At 39.5% G+C, this 16,709-nt stretch overlaps 1 protein-coding gene across 3 annotated transcripts in view; it reads right to left on the reverse strand.

Moving 5' to 3' along the window:
• The window catches only part of EFNA5 (ephrin A5), a 569,875-nt gene that overhangs the window by 31,937 nt on the left and 521,229 nt on the right, over window positions 1-16,709 (reverse strand). For 2 of the 3 annotated variants that reach the window (XM_073547528.1, XM_073547587.1), the window contains exons 3-4: window positions 13,974-14,039; window positions 13,481-13,561 (exon numbers count right to left, since the gene is read on the reverse strand). In XM_073547528.1, the coding sequence (XP_073403629.1) occupies window positions 13,481-13,561; window positions 13,974-14,039 (147 nt within the window). The remainder of the gene's footprint in view (window positions 1-13,480; window positions 13,562-13,973; window positions 14,040-16,709) is intronic. The other variant, XM_073547671.1, reaches the window with a different exon arrangement.

The following is a 16,709-nucleotide window of genomic DNA, read 5'->3' on the forward strand; positions in this document are numbered from 1 at the left end:
GTTCTGTAAATATATCCCTGTATGTTTCTAGTGAACCTTTTCGGAGATTAAATATAAAATTAATCTTGGGATGCTCTTTTATCTCGATTCACGAATCTCCACGTCCACACACTCCGTTGGTCAATTATACGCTGGCTGGGTTGGTTTCTGACCTGATATAAGCCTGCTGTCGGATGGAGCTTATGTCGAACAAGGAACTGGTGGAAGAATACCGTACTGTGTTAGTGAGGAACTCTGGCGGTGACGGCCGGGAGAATTATATATATATCCCCAGCCTGATGTATATCCCACCTCACTGGGAGTGCCTCAATAACTCATACCTATAAGGCGACTCTTTGCCCTTAGTGCAGTTCCCTGACTAACCTGGGGCAAGTGGTGGCGCCAAAGAGCCAATCCCAGCTAGGTCCTTATCTCGCCTCCCCCGAGGTGAGCAAAGTTGAAACCACCTTTCCTTGTACGATCCGTCACAGCTGTAAATTTTTGCTGTAAAGCAAAACAATGTGTTGCTTGTCGCACCCTCAAAAAGTCAAACCATGGGATCAAATAATGCAGAAAGAGTCAGGTTCCCTTTAACAGCAATTAAACATAAGTAATTTTATCAGGATTTCTGGTCTTGTTTTTCATATATTTACCATCAGTTTATTTTATTTTGTGTTCAGTAAACTTTCTCAAATTTTCAGCTCTGTCTGAAGGTTTTTATTAATAATTGATCTCTTCCCACTGATCATCTCCTGCTGCTCACTGTGCCGCTTGTTGTTGACTTGTTAACACAGGCGGTGGCATTGATGGTCAGGTTAAAAATGCAGTACTGGTTGCAGAGAGGAAGTTAAAACCAGTAAATGTAATTACAGAAATTGTCAGGAGTAATGTTACTGGAAATATAGTGAACACTTGGATTATAATTTTGGCAGACACGGTAGAAACAAATCCAGCAAATGAATGTAATCATATTCTTTGTAAACATATATAACTAGATAAAATATAATGTTTCTGTGAGAATGGAGCCAAAGGATTAAAAATCATATCATACTCAGATGTTATTTTTTTTTTATAGATACCTAAACCCAACTAGTCAAAGGTGACTCAAGAGTATCATTAGTCAATGACTGTAAGTCATTATGTCTAGATAATTAACCCAAAAATACAGTATTCATCGTTTTGTTGCTGAAGTTCACTTTGGAGCCAAATTATATGATTACAGGATGTACATCCAACAAATACAGCTCAACTTGATCTGCCAAGTTAAATAATTGAGGAAATGAGTGAGGAAAGTTATTTACTATAGCGCTGATAGGTAAACAATGGGATTTAGGCTGGACGCTCTGGTAGACCCTGCCCCGATGGCAGTCAAGCCAAACTTGAAAACATCTGATCTAAGCTGCCAGAATTTTCATTAGATTTTGTTTTGCTTATTGCTTTTACAGAACCGTAAGTCTAGTCTATAAAATATAATACAGGGCTGCTATTTATAACTAAAATTAAGCATTGTTTCTACTTCATGATTATATGGAACATTCTTACCAATCATGACCAATCATGTCATTTCTAGTAAAAAAAAAAATACAAAATACTGCAAAGATAGAAAAAAAAATACATGACGATCCGTAAAAAAGATCTTCAAAGATGCTATTTTCCTGGTTAATTCTTTCTATGTGTTCAATGTATTTTAGTTTGGTATTTTGGTGATGGAGTCTGATATGGGTAAGTCATTTTTTTTGCATTCTTCATCTTCTACTTAAAAGAACACCTGAATTAAAGAAAGTTACAAATTGTAAAACAAAATGTATATATAACAAAGCCATTAAGGGCATTTTTATGCCTCGCTCACAATGACTAAATCAAAATACAAAGTGAGGAATTCATCAATGTGTTTTGCAGGTTTCTGACATTTAATCGCCTTGAAATGTTGGTAAATGTTAGGAAAGTTGAGCAAAAATCTGGAGACCTTTTCCGTTGTTTACATCAGTCCCAGCCAGCTCTACCGAAATGGATGGAGGTTGGTCAGGAAGGGGAGTGACAAAGACTACTTGATACATTCATAAATATTTGTGCCACTCCTGTGGCGTAAATTACACTAGAAATGCACTCAGCATTTCCGATATTGGAGTAAGGCAAATGTAAGATGTGCTTAATACAGTAGGAGGCGTGTGTCTCTAAATGGGAATCTATCAGGAGGTTTTTGTTTTGAAATCTTAGGGCAGCATGAGATAGCGGCTGAGAAACTGATTTCGGCGATGTTTTACTTATTAGGCTGTGTGTAGGGATGAGCAGACCCGTGGAAGTTCGGGTTGTGGTACCGTAACTGAACTTTAATCCAGAACAGTACCAAACTTGAACCAGAACCCCACTGAAAACAAGGGAGACCTGAACTTTTGAGCTGGAAAATTCATTCTCGCTCTCTCGCCTCTTTCTCTTTTTCCGCCAGAACACATTGCAACAGACTACCGGGAGAAGTCAGTTTTCAGTACCGAACTTTTAATTTCAGGTTCACTCATGTCTAGCTGTGTGCTGTTGTTTCAACACAATGTGTGCTCTATCAACAGGAGATTATCGTTGCCAGACTGATGCCCGTGTGAGACCTGCTCCATCTTTGCCTCCAGCACTGATTAGCAACTTATTGTCAACATATAATGTACACAGAAACAGGTTTTTGTTTTGAAATCTTAGGGCAGCATGAGATAGCGGCTGAGAAACTGATTTCGGTGATGTTTTACTTATTAGGCTGTGTGTAGGGATGAGCAGACCCGTGGAAGTTCGGGTTGTGGTACCGTAACTGAACTTTAATCCAGAACAGTACCAAACTTGAACCAGAACCCCACTGAAAACAAGGGAGACCCGAACTTTTGAGCTGGAAAATTCTTCTCGCTCTCTCTCCTCTTTCTCTTTTTCCGCCAGAACACATCGCAACAGACTACCGGGAGAAGTCAGTTTTCAGTACCGAACTTTTAATTTCAGGTTCACTCATGTCTAGCTGTGTGCTGTTGTTACAACACAACGTGTGCTTTATCAACAGGAGATTATCATTGCCAGACTGATGCCCGTGTGAGACCTGCTCCATCTTTGCCTCCAGCACTGATAAGCAGCTTATTGTCAACATGTAATGTACACAGAAAGCTGTGCTGTGGGCGGGGTTAGCTTTCTGAGCTCCGCTGCTTGCTACAGCTACAGACTAATTGTGTCACAATCACAACTGTTGCACCCAATAAACTAAGTGATACATTGTTGGAATCAGGGTCTCTTTTCCTCCATTATGCTGCTCTCAGATGAGGCAACGAAAACCTGGTGACAGATTCCCTTTAATGAACTAGGTGCATCTTTCTCTAGTGCTCCCTTCAGTAAGGCTAGCATACAAAACACCAATCTTAATGAACCGGGCCCAAATTTTTTTGAAATAACTGGCTATAGTTTTTCTATTGTGCTGTTATATTGTGGTTTCATAGAATACTATATGCCAGAGATGTTCTCCTATGGAAACATTGTATTTAGGGGAGAATGGCTCTGTAATTCAGAATCTGATAAAACATACTATTATTTTAATTCATGAGAAATCCAACAAAATATAAACTTCTGTATTCCTACTTGTGTAATCAGAGTCACCCAGAAGTACAGAAGGTTCCCACATGTGCATTACATGGATCCTTTATTTAGGGGATCTTTTACCTGAAGCCCTAAAAGTTATTTTGGAATCAACTTTTGAAGTTTACTAAGGGCACAATAGTCTCTTGCTTCTCATAACCGTGCACAATAATATGGTAATATTCAATATGTAACACCAGATAAATATCTATTGTATTAAAGCAAAAAAAGAGAAAATGATTCGGATATATTTTTACTGAGGAGCAGAAGAATCATCATCTGTTTTGTTGAGCACGCAGCATGAATAGTTTCAAACTTCCGAAAAGTAATTTTTATGAATACATTTAAATAAAATATAGATAAACCTAAACTATAATTAGGTTTCACATTGTAATGTAGTGAAAAAAAGTGGTCGTGACAAACTGAGGTCTAAATTCTGACTGCAATCTGAATTATGGAAAAGCCCAATCTAGACAAAACAATAGTCATGCAATGTGCAAGGTAATTTTTGATTTTACATTGACTTTTCACCACTTATGTAATCTTAGTTCCAATACTCTGTGCTGAATCATTTAATTGCTATTGAAACAAATTTGATCCTTTGTCACATAAGCAACAACCAACAGAGAAATGCAATTTTTTAATGAAAACTGGTCATTTTCATCACTCATCTCAAGGTACAATATGCCTTAAGCTAAGGAGCGTCCGGATCTACAATCATTACTCAGGGTTATTACCACTGCATTTCCAGTCCTGCGCTTCCTGTGTTGGCACATTACTGAAGCAATGAGTAAACGGAAGACTAATTTAAAGAGGTGGTTCACTATTTTAATATTTATAATCTATCCTTATGATAAGTCATCAACATCTGATCGTTGGGGTTGCAACACCCGACATCTCCATCTATCAGTGTTGGCTGCATCCGGAACCACTCAATTACGGAGCTACACAGGACAGCTCCATAGACAGAATAGTGGCCACGGCTGGGTACTGCACATCCGCCCCCTACCATTTGAATAGAGGGCGGAGCTGCAATTTCCAACGGTGGCAACTAGAGAGTTGACAGAGATTCACTGTGTAGCTCCGTAACTGAGCAGTTCTGGACGCTGCCAATACAAGGAAAAGCTGATCAGCGGGGCTGACGGGTGTCGCAGCTCTAATGATCAGACATTGATGATCTATCCTTTTCAGTCAGTATGAGGGCTTGTTTTTTTGAGGGAAGAGTTGTAATTTTGATTGACACCATTTATTTTACCATATAGTCTACTGGCAAAACAAGGAAAAATTCTAAGGGTGATGAAATTGCAAAAAAGAGCAATTCCACAATTTTTGGTTTTTTATAAACAGTGTTCATTAAATGCTAAAATTCACCTGCCAATATGATTCTCCAAGTCAATGAGAGTATGCAGATACCAAACATGTATAGGTTCTTTATCTAATTGGTGAAAAAAAAGTCAAAAGTTTGTAAGATAAAAAATGGCACCATACGTATTCCGAGACCTATAGTGTCTCCATTTTTTCTGATCTGGGGCTGTGTGAAGGCTTATTTTTTGCATGCCAAACTAACGTTTCTACTGCTACTATTTTGGGGTCGATATGATGTTTTGATTGACTGTTATTGCAATGTTGCTGTGACCAAAAAAAACCCTGAATTCTGGCATTTTGATTTTTTTGTCTCGCTATGCCGTTTACTGATCAGATCACCGTATTTTGTGGATTATAAAATGCACCGGATTATAAGACGCACTCCAAATTTTGAGGAGAAAAATTGGAAGAAAAGCTTTTTTTTTAATAAAATGGTGGTGCCTTTTATAATCTATGAGTCTTATTGATTACCGGGGGTGGTGGCTGCAGTGAAGCGGGGTCCCAGGGTCGCTGCTGGAGGAGGCAAGAGTTGCTGAGATCTCAATCTGAGCATGCACCGCCCCGGCAACCATTTTCCCGGAGGCCACCACATCGCAGTAATGGATATGAGGGGGGCACCGGGCTTTCACAAAATGCTGGTGGAGCCCCCCACATCACAGAGCACCGCAGCCATTTTCACCTGCAGCAGCGCATATTGGAACACCCCCTCATCCCAGCTTGTGACCTGCAGCAGCGCGCCACTTTTGCCTCCTTCAGCAGCGACCCTGGGACCCTGTTCCACTGCAGCTGTTAAGGTATATCCGCATTATAAGACGCACCCCCATTTCCCCCCAAACTTGGGGGAAAAAGTGTGTCTTATAAACCGAAAAATACGGTAATTTACTTTATATTTTGATAGACTGAGCATTTCTGAATGCAGAGATACAAATATGTGTATTTATTATTATTTTAATTTTAAATTGGGGCAAAAGAGGGGTGATTTGTACTTTTGATTTTTTTTATATATATTTTTCAAAACTTTTTTTTTTTACATTTTACTTGCTGCAATACTCCCCTTAGTAGACTTGAAGCTGCAATATTCTGATCTCCTGTACTTCAGCCCTGCTATATGTAGCATAAATCATTATCTCCTTTTAACGCTGCAGACCTTCACCTGTCAAGACAACCCATCGACGCTACGTGGTCAAGAGACAGGGGCACTGATAGGCATGTTTCATGATGTGCCTACGGTTTGCGCAAATTAAATGCCGCTGTCAGAAATTGACAGCATTTAACATCTGCGGATGGATCGCGGATCCACCTGCGGCTGTTAGAGGCACATGACATGTGATTAGATTACTTGTCATGTGCAGGGAAAGATGCGGGCTCAGTGCGAGAGCTCACATCAATTGCAGGGAGACAACCTTGGACATACCTATACTGTACATCCAGGGTCAAAAAGGGGTTAAAATAGTGGGCAACCTATTACAGACTATGTGCCCCCAAACCAGAAGTAGCTGCGTCCAAAACGCTGTGTTCACTGAACCATGCGGGTTTACCAGATTCAATAAATTCTATTGATTAAATTTCTGTTGTGGAGACTAGCATCTCTGCAAGAGAAATTGACATGCTGAGATCCAGAAAAATGCACCGCATCTCGGTGTCCATGGGTAATCCACAGGCACACATGCATGGATAGTGGACAAGGGATTTCTAGAAATCCCATCTACCATGCCGTAAAATCTGGCTGCTGCGGGTTTGACGCTGCATAAATATGCAGCATCAAACCTGCAGCAATCCTGATCGTAAGCACGTACCCAAGTGTTTAAGTCAGACCCCTTCTCTGAAACATAGACAATGGTGGCTAACTTAACTACTGAAATTACCAGAGAGCCGGTCCCATTCTCTTACTGCTCCTATTGAGGGAAGAAGCTAGCTATGTAAAACATTTCATGCAGAATACTATCACAGCCCTATCAGATGAGCACAGTATATTGTTCCCTCCCTATTTTACCTGGATAAGACCCTATTGCACTTTTGTGTTTTTTATCTTAAAATTATTCAGAACAGAATTATTTTTTAATTATTGCTCTATTTAGGTTACAAACACCTAAAGAGTGTCTCTCTTTCCATGAAAGTAGTTATCTACTGTACGTATATAGAACATAATAACCTACCAGAAAGCTAAATGGTTGGGAAAAATAATTGAACATTTTTACAATTAATTCCGGATGGTGGATTTAATATCTACTAAAATTATCATTTTTTTTTTTAAAACGTTTTGTGTTTGGAGTTCTTTAGAAAAATTGATTGATACAGGACCTTCTTCCATACACCTATTTATTCAATCTATGGTGAATACCTTATAACCATATGTGCATGTGCGTATGTATTTCTATGCCTTTGTTCTAATATTCTAGGCATTGGGAGACATATGAAATATAAAAAAAAATTACTTCCATTACATAAAAAGGAGTATGTAACTGTCAGACGTAGCCTGGAAAATTCCTCACAAATTGCGAGACGCTTTTATCCGTACGTCACACAGATGTGACATTTTTCAGACATATAGGATGTCCAGAAACCATTTTCAATATATTCTCAGAGGGAATCCTATAATCATAGCAATAAAGATTCTACTGATTACCTTAAAATCAAATACTGGGCGGTAAGAAGAGCCACATAATAATACATGTGTTCCTTATAGTTTCTATGATTGTCGATCATTACAAGAGAATGCACAGATGGGCGAGGAATACTCTGCCATTCTGGCAGCACTATATTTTGTTCACAAGTGCATACATTTATATTTAGAACGCAGCCGTGTCTGACGACAGAGTCATTTGCTTCTATGAGTTGTTTACTGAATTCTCTACAATGTAAAGAAAGTCTGTGTATTCTTATGTGTAAAGAAAGGTGTTGACTTCTATGCGTCACATTTCTCGTGACATCTTTCCTTTTTGCTTAAAAGCAAGACTACAAAGTGTTGTGTACGTCTTACATTTTTGTACTCCAACTAGTAAGTGATGGTGTAAGAATATTACATTATTTAAGATGTAATCATTGAAGTGCATATATAATGTAGGATCTGTCATACTTCCACCATCAATCAATCCTTCATATCTATCTATATAAGGGAGTAGTTAGGTGGAGGCAGCATTGCATGTGCCCTGAGATCAGATGGGCCACCAACCCGGTCAGACAGTGTTTTTCAACCAGCGGTAGACCACGTCCGAGGGTCTGTCACAGCATAACGGCACTTCACTAGCGTATGCCGATTTTGACATGCGTTAGCGATGAGCTAGGTTATGGCAGTCTATGGGTGCGTTAACGGATGCGTTACATCACGTTAATGCCGCTTTGTAACGCATTCGTTAAACGGACTGCCATCACGCTATGTGAACCTTAACGTTATGTGAACCTGTCCCTACTCTCACTCCAACTTGCACATAGAGACACCTACCGAGCACATAGAGCATTTCTTCAAGCCCAACAGCAGATTTCAGCAGCAGCCAGCTTACAGATGCAACGGAAAGCAAAGCCCCTGTGCTGCAGGTGGAATACTTAGGAGTCTCAGATTTATGCCATCCAGATCAGCACACAATCAGCAACTTCTTAAGGGCCCGTTACACATAGCGATATCGCTAGCAATATCGCTGTAACATCACTGGTTTTGTGACGCAGCAGCGATATTGCTAGCGATATCGCTACATGTGATACTTACCTCCGACCGGCTCCCCCGCTGTCTGTCGCTGATCGCGCAAGAACGTCCTGGAACATTTCTCATCGGGCGTTTCCTGCTGGGCTTCCTGTGGTGCCAACGAGCGACACATGGACGCGGGCGGGAGGATGTCAGGATCGCCGCGTCTGACAGGCAAGTAGCGACTCCCGACCGCTGCTATGACGCTGGTGAGATCTGCCTGTGTGGCAGCTTACTAGCGACCACTTAGCGATGCATCAACGATCCATATCGTTGTCGGGATTGCTGGTGCATCGCTTAGTGTAACGGTACCCTTATTTAGTGTGTCGTGTGACTGCCATTGTTCACACTACTTTTTTTTTTTTCAAACAGTCATTCTCGGGAATTCTCAAACTTCCTGGTGCACAAATATCTTTATTATTGATTGTGTACTGGCCTAGCTGCCACTTTTTTGACTCATGCTAAGCTGATGATTTTTGGCAATGGAACTGGAGAAAGTGGAGCACTTACAAGTAATAACTAGAGATATATTCTAATTAAACTCTTTAGAACAAAGTACTTCTCCACCAAGTTCTAGTACAGCAAACTTTGCTGCCTACAGAGCCATGCTGACATCTCCTCTATGTGAATTCTACCTAGCATGCCACCTCGGTTCTGTGGTTGTTGCCTCTTCAGTGTTCTTGGACCTTGTAGACAATGCTGTGGACCACATAGCCTACCTATCTGTCCCTGGTCTGCCTAAAAAAGCCTACTATGCCATTTGATTATGTAAAAAAAAAAATTTAAAAAAATAACACCACATTTGTCACACATGACACAAATATTTTAACTATTTGTGACCCAGTTGCCAAATAAAATGCCGCGACTTATTGTAGATTTTACAAGAAAATAACATTCCATTAATTGGTGGAAGAGGGGGATGGCACATAAAGTTACATTCCAAATGGGGAGACTAAAATTAGTCTCTGCTCCAGGTTGAGGAAAACCTAGTATCTTTATACCTGACTATCATTTATTTATTTCTATTAGATTGTAAAATAAAACAGAAAAATAAGCAAATATTTTGGGGAATCCATGAATTATAAACTAAAAAGAATTATTGTATATACTCGTGTATAAGCCGAGTTTTTCCGCACTTTGTTTGTGCTGAAAAAGCCCCCCTCAGCTTATACATGAGTCAATTGTCCCAGAAAGCTGGCAGGGGAGGGGGAGCAGCAGAGCAGCGGGTCACAGAGCCAGGAGCCGGCAGCTGCGGCTGTAACTGTGCCCACTGGTAAAGAGAAATTAATATTCATTTCTCTTATAGCGTGCACAGTGACAGCTGCAGCCGCTGGCTTCCAGAAGACAGCCTACTCACCTTGCCCTGCATCTCGTTGGTTCCGGCGCCAGCAGCATTTCCGACCAAGTGATCACGTGTCCCCACTCATTAAGGTAATGAATATGCACGCCTCTCCACTCCCATAGGCGTGGAGTGAATATTCATTGCCTTAATGAGCCGGGCCACGTGATCGCTCGGCAGGAAGAGCGGCAGATGCCGGAATGAGATGCTGCGAGGGCATAGGCAAGCTGAGTAGGATGTCTGTATTTTTTTAATAAGAAACATGCACACAAGGGTAGGAGATAAGGAGCCATGCATGCAAGGATAGGGGATAAGGAGACATGCATACAAGGACGTGAGGAGGGAGCCATGCAGCAATGGGGGAGCCATGCATACAAGGATAGTGGATAAGGAGCCATGCATACAAGGAGAGTGGATAAGGAGCCATGCATACAAGGACAGGGACGGGTGAGCAAAGCATACCAGGACAGGGATGAGGGGACAATGTATACCCGGATTACATTCGAGTGTTTTATGCCAAAATTAGGTGCCTCGGCTTATACTTGGGTTGGCTTATACTCGAGTATATACGGTAACAAGAATATGACATAATTCTCATGGTTTAAAAATGTTACTTTGACAACTGCCAGTTAGGGATTTTTTTTAGCATTGTCCAATATGTCTGACATTATTTGGTACAAATAGAAAATGCAAAGGAGATCCTATTGGGAAGAGTAGCAAAAGGGTTTTTTTTTATTATTTCTTTAATTTGTTTTTAGATATAATAGGAACAACTGGTAAAACATGTTTTCTTCCTGTTCAAAAAATACCCTTTATACTATGACTTTGGACAACCCTTTCAAAAACAGAAGTTCTTGTCAGACATTTAGATATGACTATGATCGGTCATGGACATTTTTAGGATTGCATGTTAATACCAAGGAAACTGATTTGCCAGTGCTGCATGGAATGTTCTGACTTTAACAACATTTCACAGCATAAATCTCTAAAAAAAAAAAAAAAAAAAAAAAGTTTAAAAATTATTTTTTTTTAACGTTTTTGTGTCAACCAGGATTTTAGTTTAATACGAAACTTATAGTACTTTAAAGACACATTTTTGGAAGTTTTTGATGATTTTTTTTTTTTTAAGTCAAAGGAGGAATTGCTACAAATGAGTGTAAAATCATCAGTTCTATTTCATTTATAGGTTTTTTTTTGCACTTTTCCTTCTATTTGATTTACTCTTCGCTTAGGCTCATAAAAAACAAAATTGTACAAAATTCTGCCACAAAAACATAGCCTTTGACATGGAAGAACAATATGTAGAAGTTAACTGTGCAATTTTGAAATTCTTGTTTAAAGCCTGAGATTTCATCACTAGGCATGATAGCACCAATTGAAACCAATTGATGTCTGCTAATCTTAGGTCACCCATATGTGTTGTAAACAGGTTGGTTGTCCAATGAGTTTTGCAAAAAAACAAACAAAAAAAACAAACAAAAAGGAAATAAAACAAAGCAATATTTTCCTCCACTGATCTACAAGCACTCTAGTTTTAGCTTTTCTTGGGTCCTTACTAGTTTCTAATTTCTTTTAACTAAGAGGACTTAACGCTCAGTCAAGTGGTAGATTCACAAGACAGTATGACAAATCGGTCCAATTTTCATCCAGAAAAGTGGGACGATTTTTTTTCACTTGTCATCCATAAGCAATCCATTTATTTACTCAGTAGTTATTAATCATTTACAAGACCATTTACTGTTTCCTATATTACAGAAATACACTGTATCTGTAATATTGCAGTGCTATACTATGCCTCCATATGGCATCTGAGTTTTTTTTCTCAAATGGGCGAGTCTCATTTGATCTCCGGAAGAAAATGATGAATGCTGCGATTTTTTTTTTCACACAGAGATTTGGTCAGTGAAAAAAATTATTCATCTGCCCTGCTTTATTGAATAACATTGGTTCCAGTGCTGTCCATTTTTTAACGGATTGTACTCGGACCAAAAATATGGTGCTGTTGTATACTTACAATGAAGGGTTTATCACTAGGAAATTATCACTTCCTGGTCTGATGCGCACGCTACTAGTAGTCTGACTCCGCCCCTTCCTGTGATAAGCAGCTCACTGTCAGTAGACAACTTACATAGAGAGCATAGTGAGAGCGCTCACTGTGCTGCATCCAAGAACTGTGTGCCAATTGCTGCACCCAGTAAACAAAGTGATACATCGTTGGAATCAGGGTCTCTTAGGCTGGTTTCACATTAGCGCTTTTTAAGCGCACGCACGGCCGGGGGTAGCTCCGCCCCCGAGCCGGCTCTCTGCCCGGCGTGCCCGCCCCTTGCTTGTAGCGCCGCCTCCTAGCGCACAGCGGCGCCTGCGATCGGCGCACCCTATCTTTAGCATAGGGTGCACAGATCGTGCGCAGGCCGTGCGCTAGTTGCGCTTTGACCTGCGCTGCGCACTTTTCGGATTTTGGCGCGCACGGCGCACCGTCAAAAGTTAGGCGGCGCTACAAGCAAGGGGCGGGCACGCCGGGCAGAGAGCCGGCTCGGGGGCGGAGCTACCCCCGGCCGTGCGTGCGCTTAAAAAGCGCTAGTGTGAAACCAGCCTTATCCTACATTATGGTCCATTCAGATGAGGTAGTAAAAACCTGGTGACAGATTCCTTTTAATAGGAAATTAAACATAGGGCTTCTTCAAGAGGCAAACACTAATATACTAATCTTAGTTCTGAAAGAAAGGTATTCAGATCTGAGCCTGAAGGGTGTTAATTTGGGATTGGCTAGGATGTTGCTAAAGAATCACCTATTGACCTTGCTGAAGGAATTCTACAGTATATTAGACTAAAGAATTATTGTATTAAATTAATGGAAAAAACATGTCAAACAAAATACACAGAATTTTCCTACCATGAAACACTGATGGTTATAAACAAGTAAACAATGATGGAGTTTTACATTAAAATGTTTTTCATTATGTCTATATTCTGAATGATAATCTGAATAGTGGGCACTGCCGCCAAATTATATGTTTGAGCCAGAAAGTGTTATGTTGCTAGATTGTTTAGTCATAATAATCAATACAGAACACTGACACAAACAAAAGACAAGTACAGATTTCAAGATTCCAAAGAGGGGTGTGAGAGGGGTGTATTTAGTCATGCGGTAGTGTTATGTGGATCAATACAACAACACGTCATCTAATCATTACACACATAAGGATAACAAAACATTGATTAGAAGACTTGTCATCTACAGACATAAAACGGAGGGATTCTATGCATCGGCATGCCAAAAGACATACAAAGACGGAGCTTGAGGTTGGCCCTTCACAATAACATGTTTACCAACATCAGCATAAACAAGACATTCAGGAAATACGGTAATCGGGTCTTTCATGCGTTTCATAGTACTCAAGGAAATGAGGTTTACCATGGCAGCAATAGCACCGATATCATGCAAGACATGCAAGGCTGGAAATAAGAAAGACCAAAGGGAAGGATAAATTGGTTAAAAGATATTCTCTAAGCATACTAACCTGCTGGTTCTAATGAATTCTCTACTTTGTCGTTAACATCGAAAACACGGTCATGAACACCTATAGTTTTCAAACAGCTGTCTATAATAAAAATAGAGATAACAGCCAAATACGTTAGTGAGATCGTTTAAACTCCATCACTTTTGTTTATCTCTTTTTATTCGTGTTTGTTTTTTCTTTTCTTTTTTTCGTTTTAAATACAGCTTTTTTTTTATTCTGTTACTTTGATCTACAGGGATTCTCTTGAAATGCCAAATTTAGCTTTTCTTTGTAGAAACTAGACATAGACAACATTTGAGAAACAACAAGTTAGCAAGTGGCCTGTATTTATTAATGCTCAGTGATGAATGATTAGAAATTATAATGCAAAAGGAATCACAGATGTTGAGGTATCACACAAGGCTTTACAATAACAACTTGAAGGCTCTTCCTTGTAGCACACGTTAGAACATGCATTTGTGGCCACCCATTAAAGCAGATGAAACACACTTACTTTGTGGCCGTACGTAGACTTTGAGCTTTAAGCAAGATCTTCTTCCATTGTCTGGGATTGCTGAAGCTGAAGAGCAAAGAGAATAAAGTGTTTCAGTAATATTTTAAGATCAGATAGGTTTCACTCAGCTCTCACTGTATGTATCATTTATAAAAGTGTATTTACCCACTGAGTCACTTACACCGTTGTGAACCATGGTCACCTCTAGACAAATTACACTGTTCTACAGCCAGATTTCTTCATAGATGAAAACAGTTTAACTTAAAAAGGCTGTCCATTACTTTTAGCATTGATGACCGATCCGATGACCGATCCGTAGACCAAGTACATCTCACCAAAGCATCCCACCAAACTATAATTCATATTATTAAAGAGCAGATGCTTTTCATCTAGCCTTAACTATTTCTCATGGAATCCACTTAGTCCGCCTGATGATCTAATGTGTATGGAGAACGGAAAAGTTTGATTACAATGCCAAATTCCCTTGTTTCCTTTTTGTAGCCAGGTATCTGGTAGCGCCTTGTTCATGCTTGGCCGAGTATGTATGTATATGGCAGTACTTATTTATTTTATTCATTTTTATAGCACCATTAATTGTTCCACAGCCCTTTACAGACATTATCGGTGCAATCCCCATTGGGGCTCACAATCTAAATTCCTTATCAGTATGTCTTTGGCATGTGGGATGAAAGCGGAGTACATGGAGGAAAGTCACCCAAACATGAATCTAAATTATGCAGTCACCTTATGTTCAGTCTGCATATAAATAAGAAAAATGAGGTGAGCAAATTGATTCAAGATGAATCTAAGCTAATCTAACTCACCTGGAATTTTAAATAAAAAATTCAGATTCACCAGAATTTATTTTTTGTATGTGATGTGCGTTGGGTAAATCCAGAAAAAAAAAGACTGAGAGACCACCATTTTTCTGTGTTACAAAGGATATGGTTAAAAAGAAATTGTATACTTCACTGTCTCCTCATGTCTCTCCTATCTGTCCTGTCACCACCAATGAGCCATGTGACTCTTCCATCTTTCTGCTATCGGTCTTCTGGCCTGGTCTTCTATCCAGTAGGCCCAGCACCATCATGCTGTGTGCCATTCACATCAATGACGTGCACCGAGTCCCACCAGGGTGACATGACGTATATAATTCATGATGGCAAGTAGTGTAGTGAATGGAAGACTTCGCCAGAAACGAAAATAGAAGAAAGAAGATACAAGATAAAAAGACAGAAGATACGAGAGCCGATTGGAAAACTGGCAGTGATAGGATAGGTGCGCGGAGGACCAAGGAAAGGTGAGCACAAGATTTTTCAACTCCTTCATGGGTAATTCAATTTGCATCCCATTTACTTGATGCAAATAAAATTTCCATCTGTAATTTTGGGAGATTTTCTTAACTCTAAAAGTAATATAATCAAACCATATCAAAGGATTTTTATAAGGAATCTGTTTAGTAGCTGTTTTAAATAAAATACGATTATTCCAATCACTTTGTTTCCTCATAGATCCTAGTAGCGCGTTCTGATGTATCAGCTTTATATCTAGATGTGTCTTTAGAAGTGAGATGAGCAAAGGAATTACTTGGCATAAAATAATAATCAACGCATCCCGTGTGTCAATTCATTTCACACGCAGCTTTCTTCAGTTTGACGTAAAAAATAAATTACTCTACAGGAAAACAAGTGACTGGGACAAACAATCTACGTGATGAGTCAAACGTGCTGTAGTCCCCAAACTATTCTATCATATAAACTTTGGACGTACGGTTCATACCTTCGTCCATCAAAATTATATAAATGCTAAACCTGGAGAGTAGCTAGGAGGCAGCTGGACATCTGCTATGAAAGCAAGGTGTCAGGGGGGCACCAACAAGCCATTGACAAGGGTATTCAGATACAGTAAACTTTCTTCCTGGGTAAAGAAAATTCTTGCTAGTACCCAGAGTTAATTGGAACATTCTCCGATAATCAAGAATTTTATAAGTGCAATTAGAATTTTAGGCATATGAAAGTCCAGTGAGCTCTTTTAGATTATAGTTAAATATTCAAAGCAATTTTCATTAGATTTCTCTTTATTACCCATTGACAATTGTTTCCTGGGTGTAGAGAAAGAGTCTGATCATTAACTTAGATTCTCTCTATAAAATTACGTACGTTGCTAAAGAAGTTTTTAGCTTAAGGACCGTCAGAACGTATCATCAGGAGGATTCATGGGTGAGTGTAGGTGCTAAATAAAAAAAACATTCTCCGGGAATTTGCGATATGACAATCAGCTTCTGACTGTGATCACCCTCAGGGCCAAGTAGATTTTCTGAGTTTGTTATAGCTAGGAATGCCCAACCATGAACACTCAATTGGGGGATATTTTTGAATAGCTATGGATACAATTGCGAAGTTAAGTTGCATATTTTTATCTGCAAGACATACTTGCTCCAAAAATGTGTGACATTTTGCATTTTAAGTCACTAGTACTACTTGAAAAAAAATGGATGTGGCTTTGCAGGAGGGGACAGGACCTATTGTATTTATTATAATTTATGTAAGAAGATGGCATAAATTATAATGGAAATCTATGATAGTCTATGGACCAATTTGGACAATAACATAGCTGCGATGCTGTAATGAAGAATGAAGGCCCATGATGAGTTGAATACTCTTCTCACTTGAAAAAGACGCTAGTCTAGCATTGAAATGCATTGTGGAAACAAAAACTGTTCAACTCTTCTTGGTT

This window comes from Dendrobates tinctorius, unplaced genomic scaffold, assembly GCF_039654945.1.
Source record: "Dendrobates tinctorius isolate UK_male_01 unplaced genomic scaffold, ASM3965494v1 ptg000003l, whole genome shotgun sequence".
Lineage (NCBI taxonomy): Eukaryota > Metazoa > Chordata > Amphibia > Anura > Dendrobatidae > Dendrobates > Dendrobates tinctorius.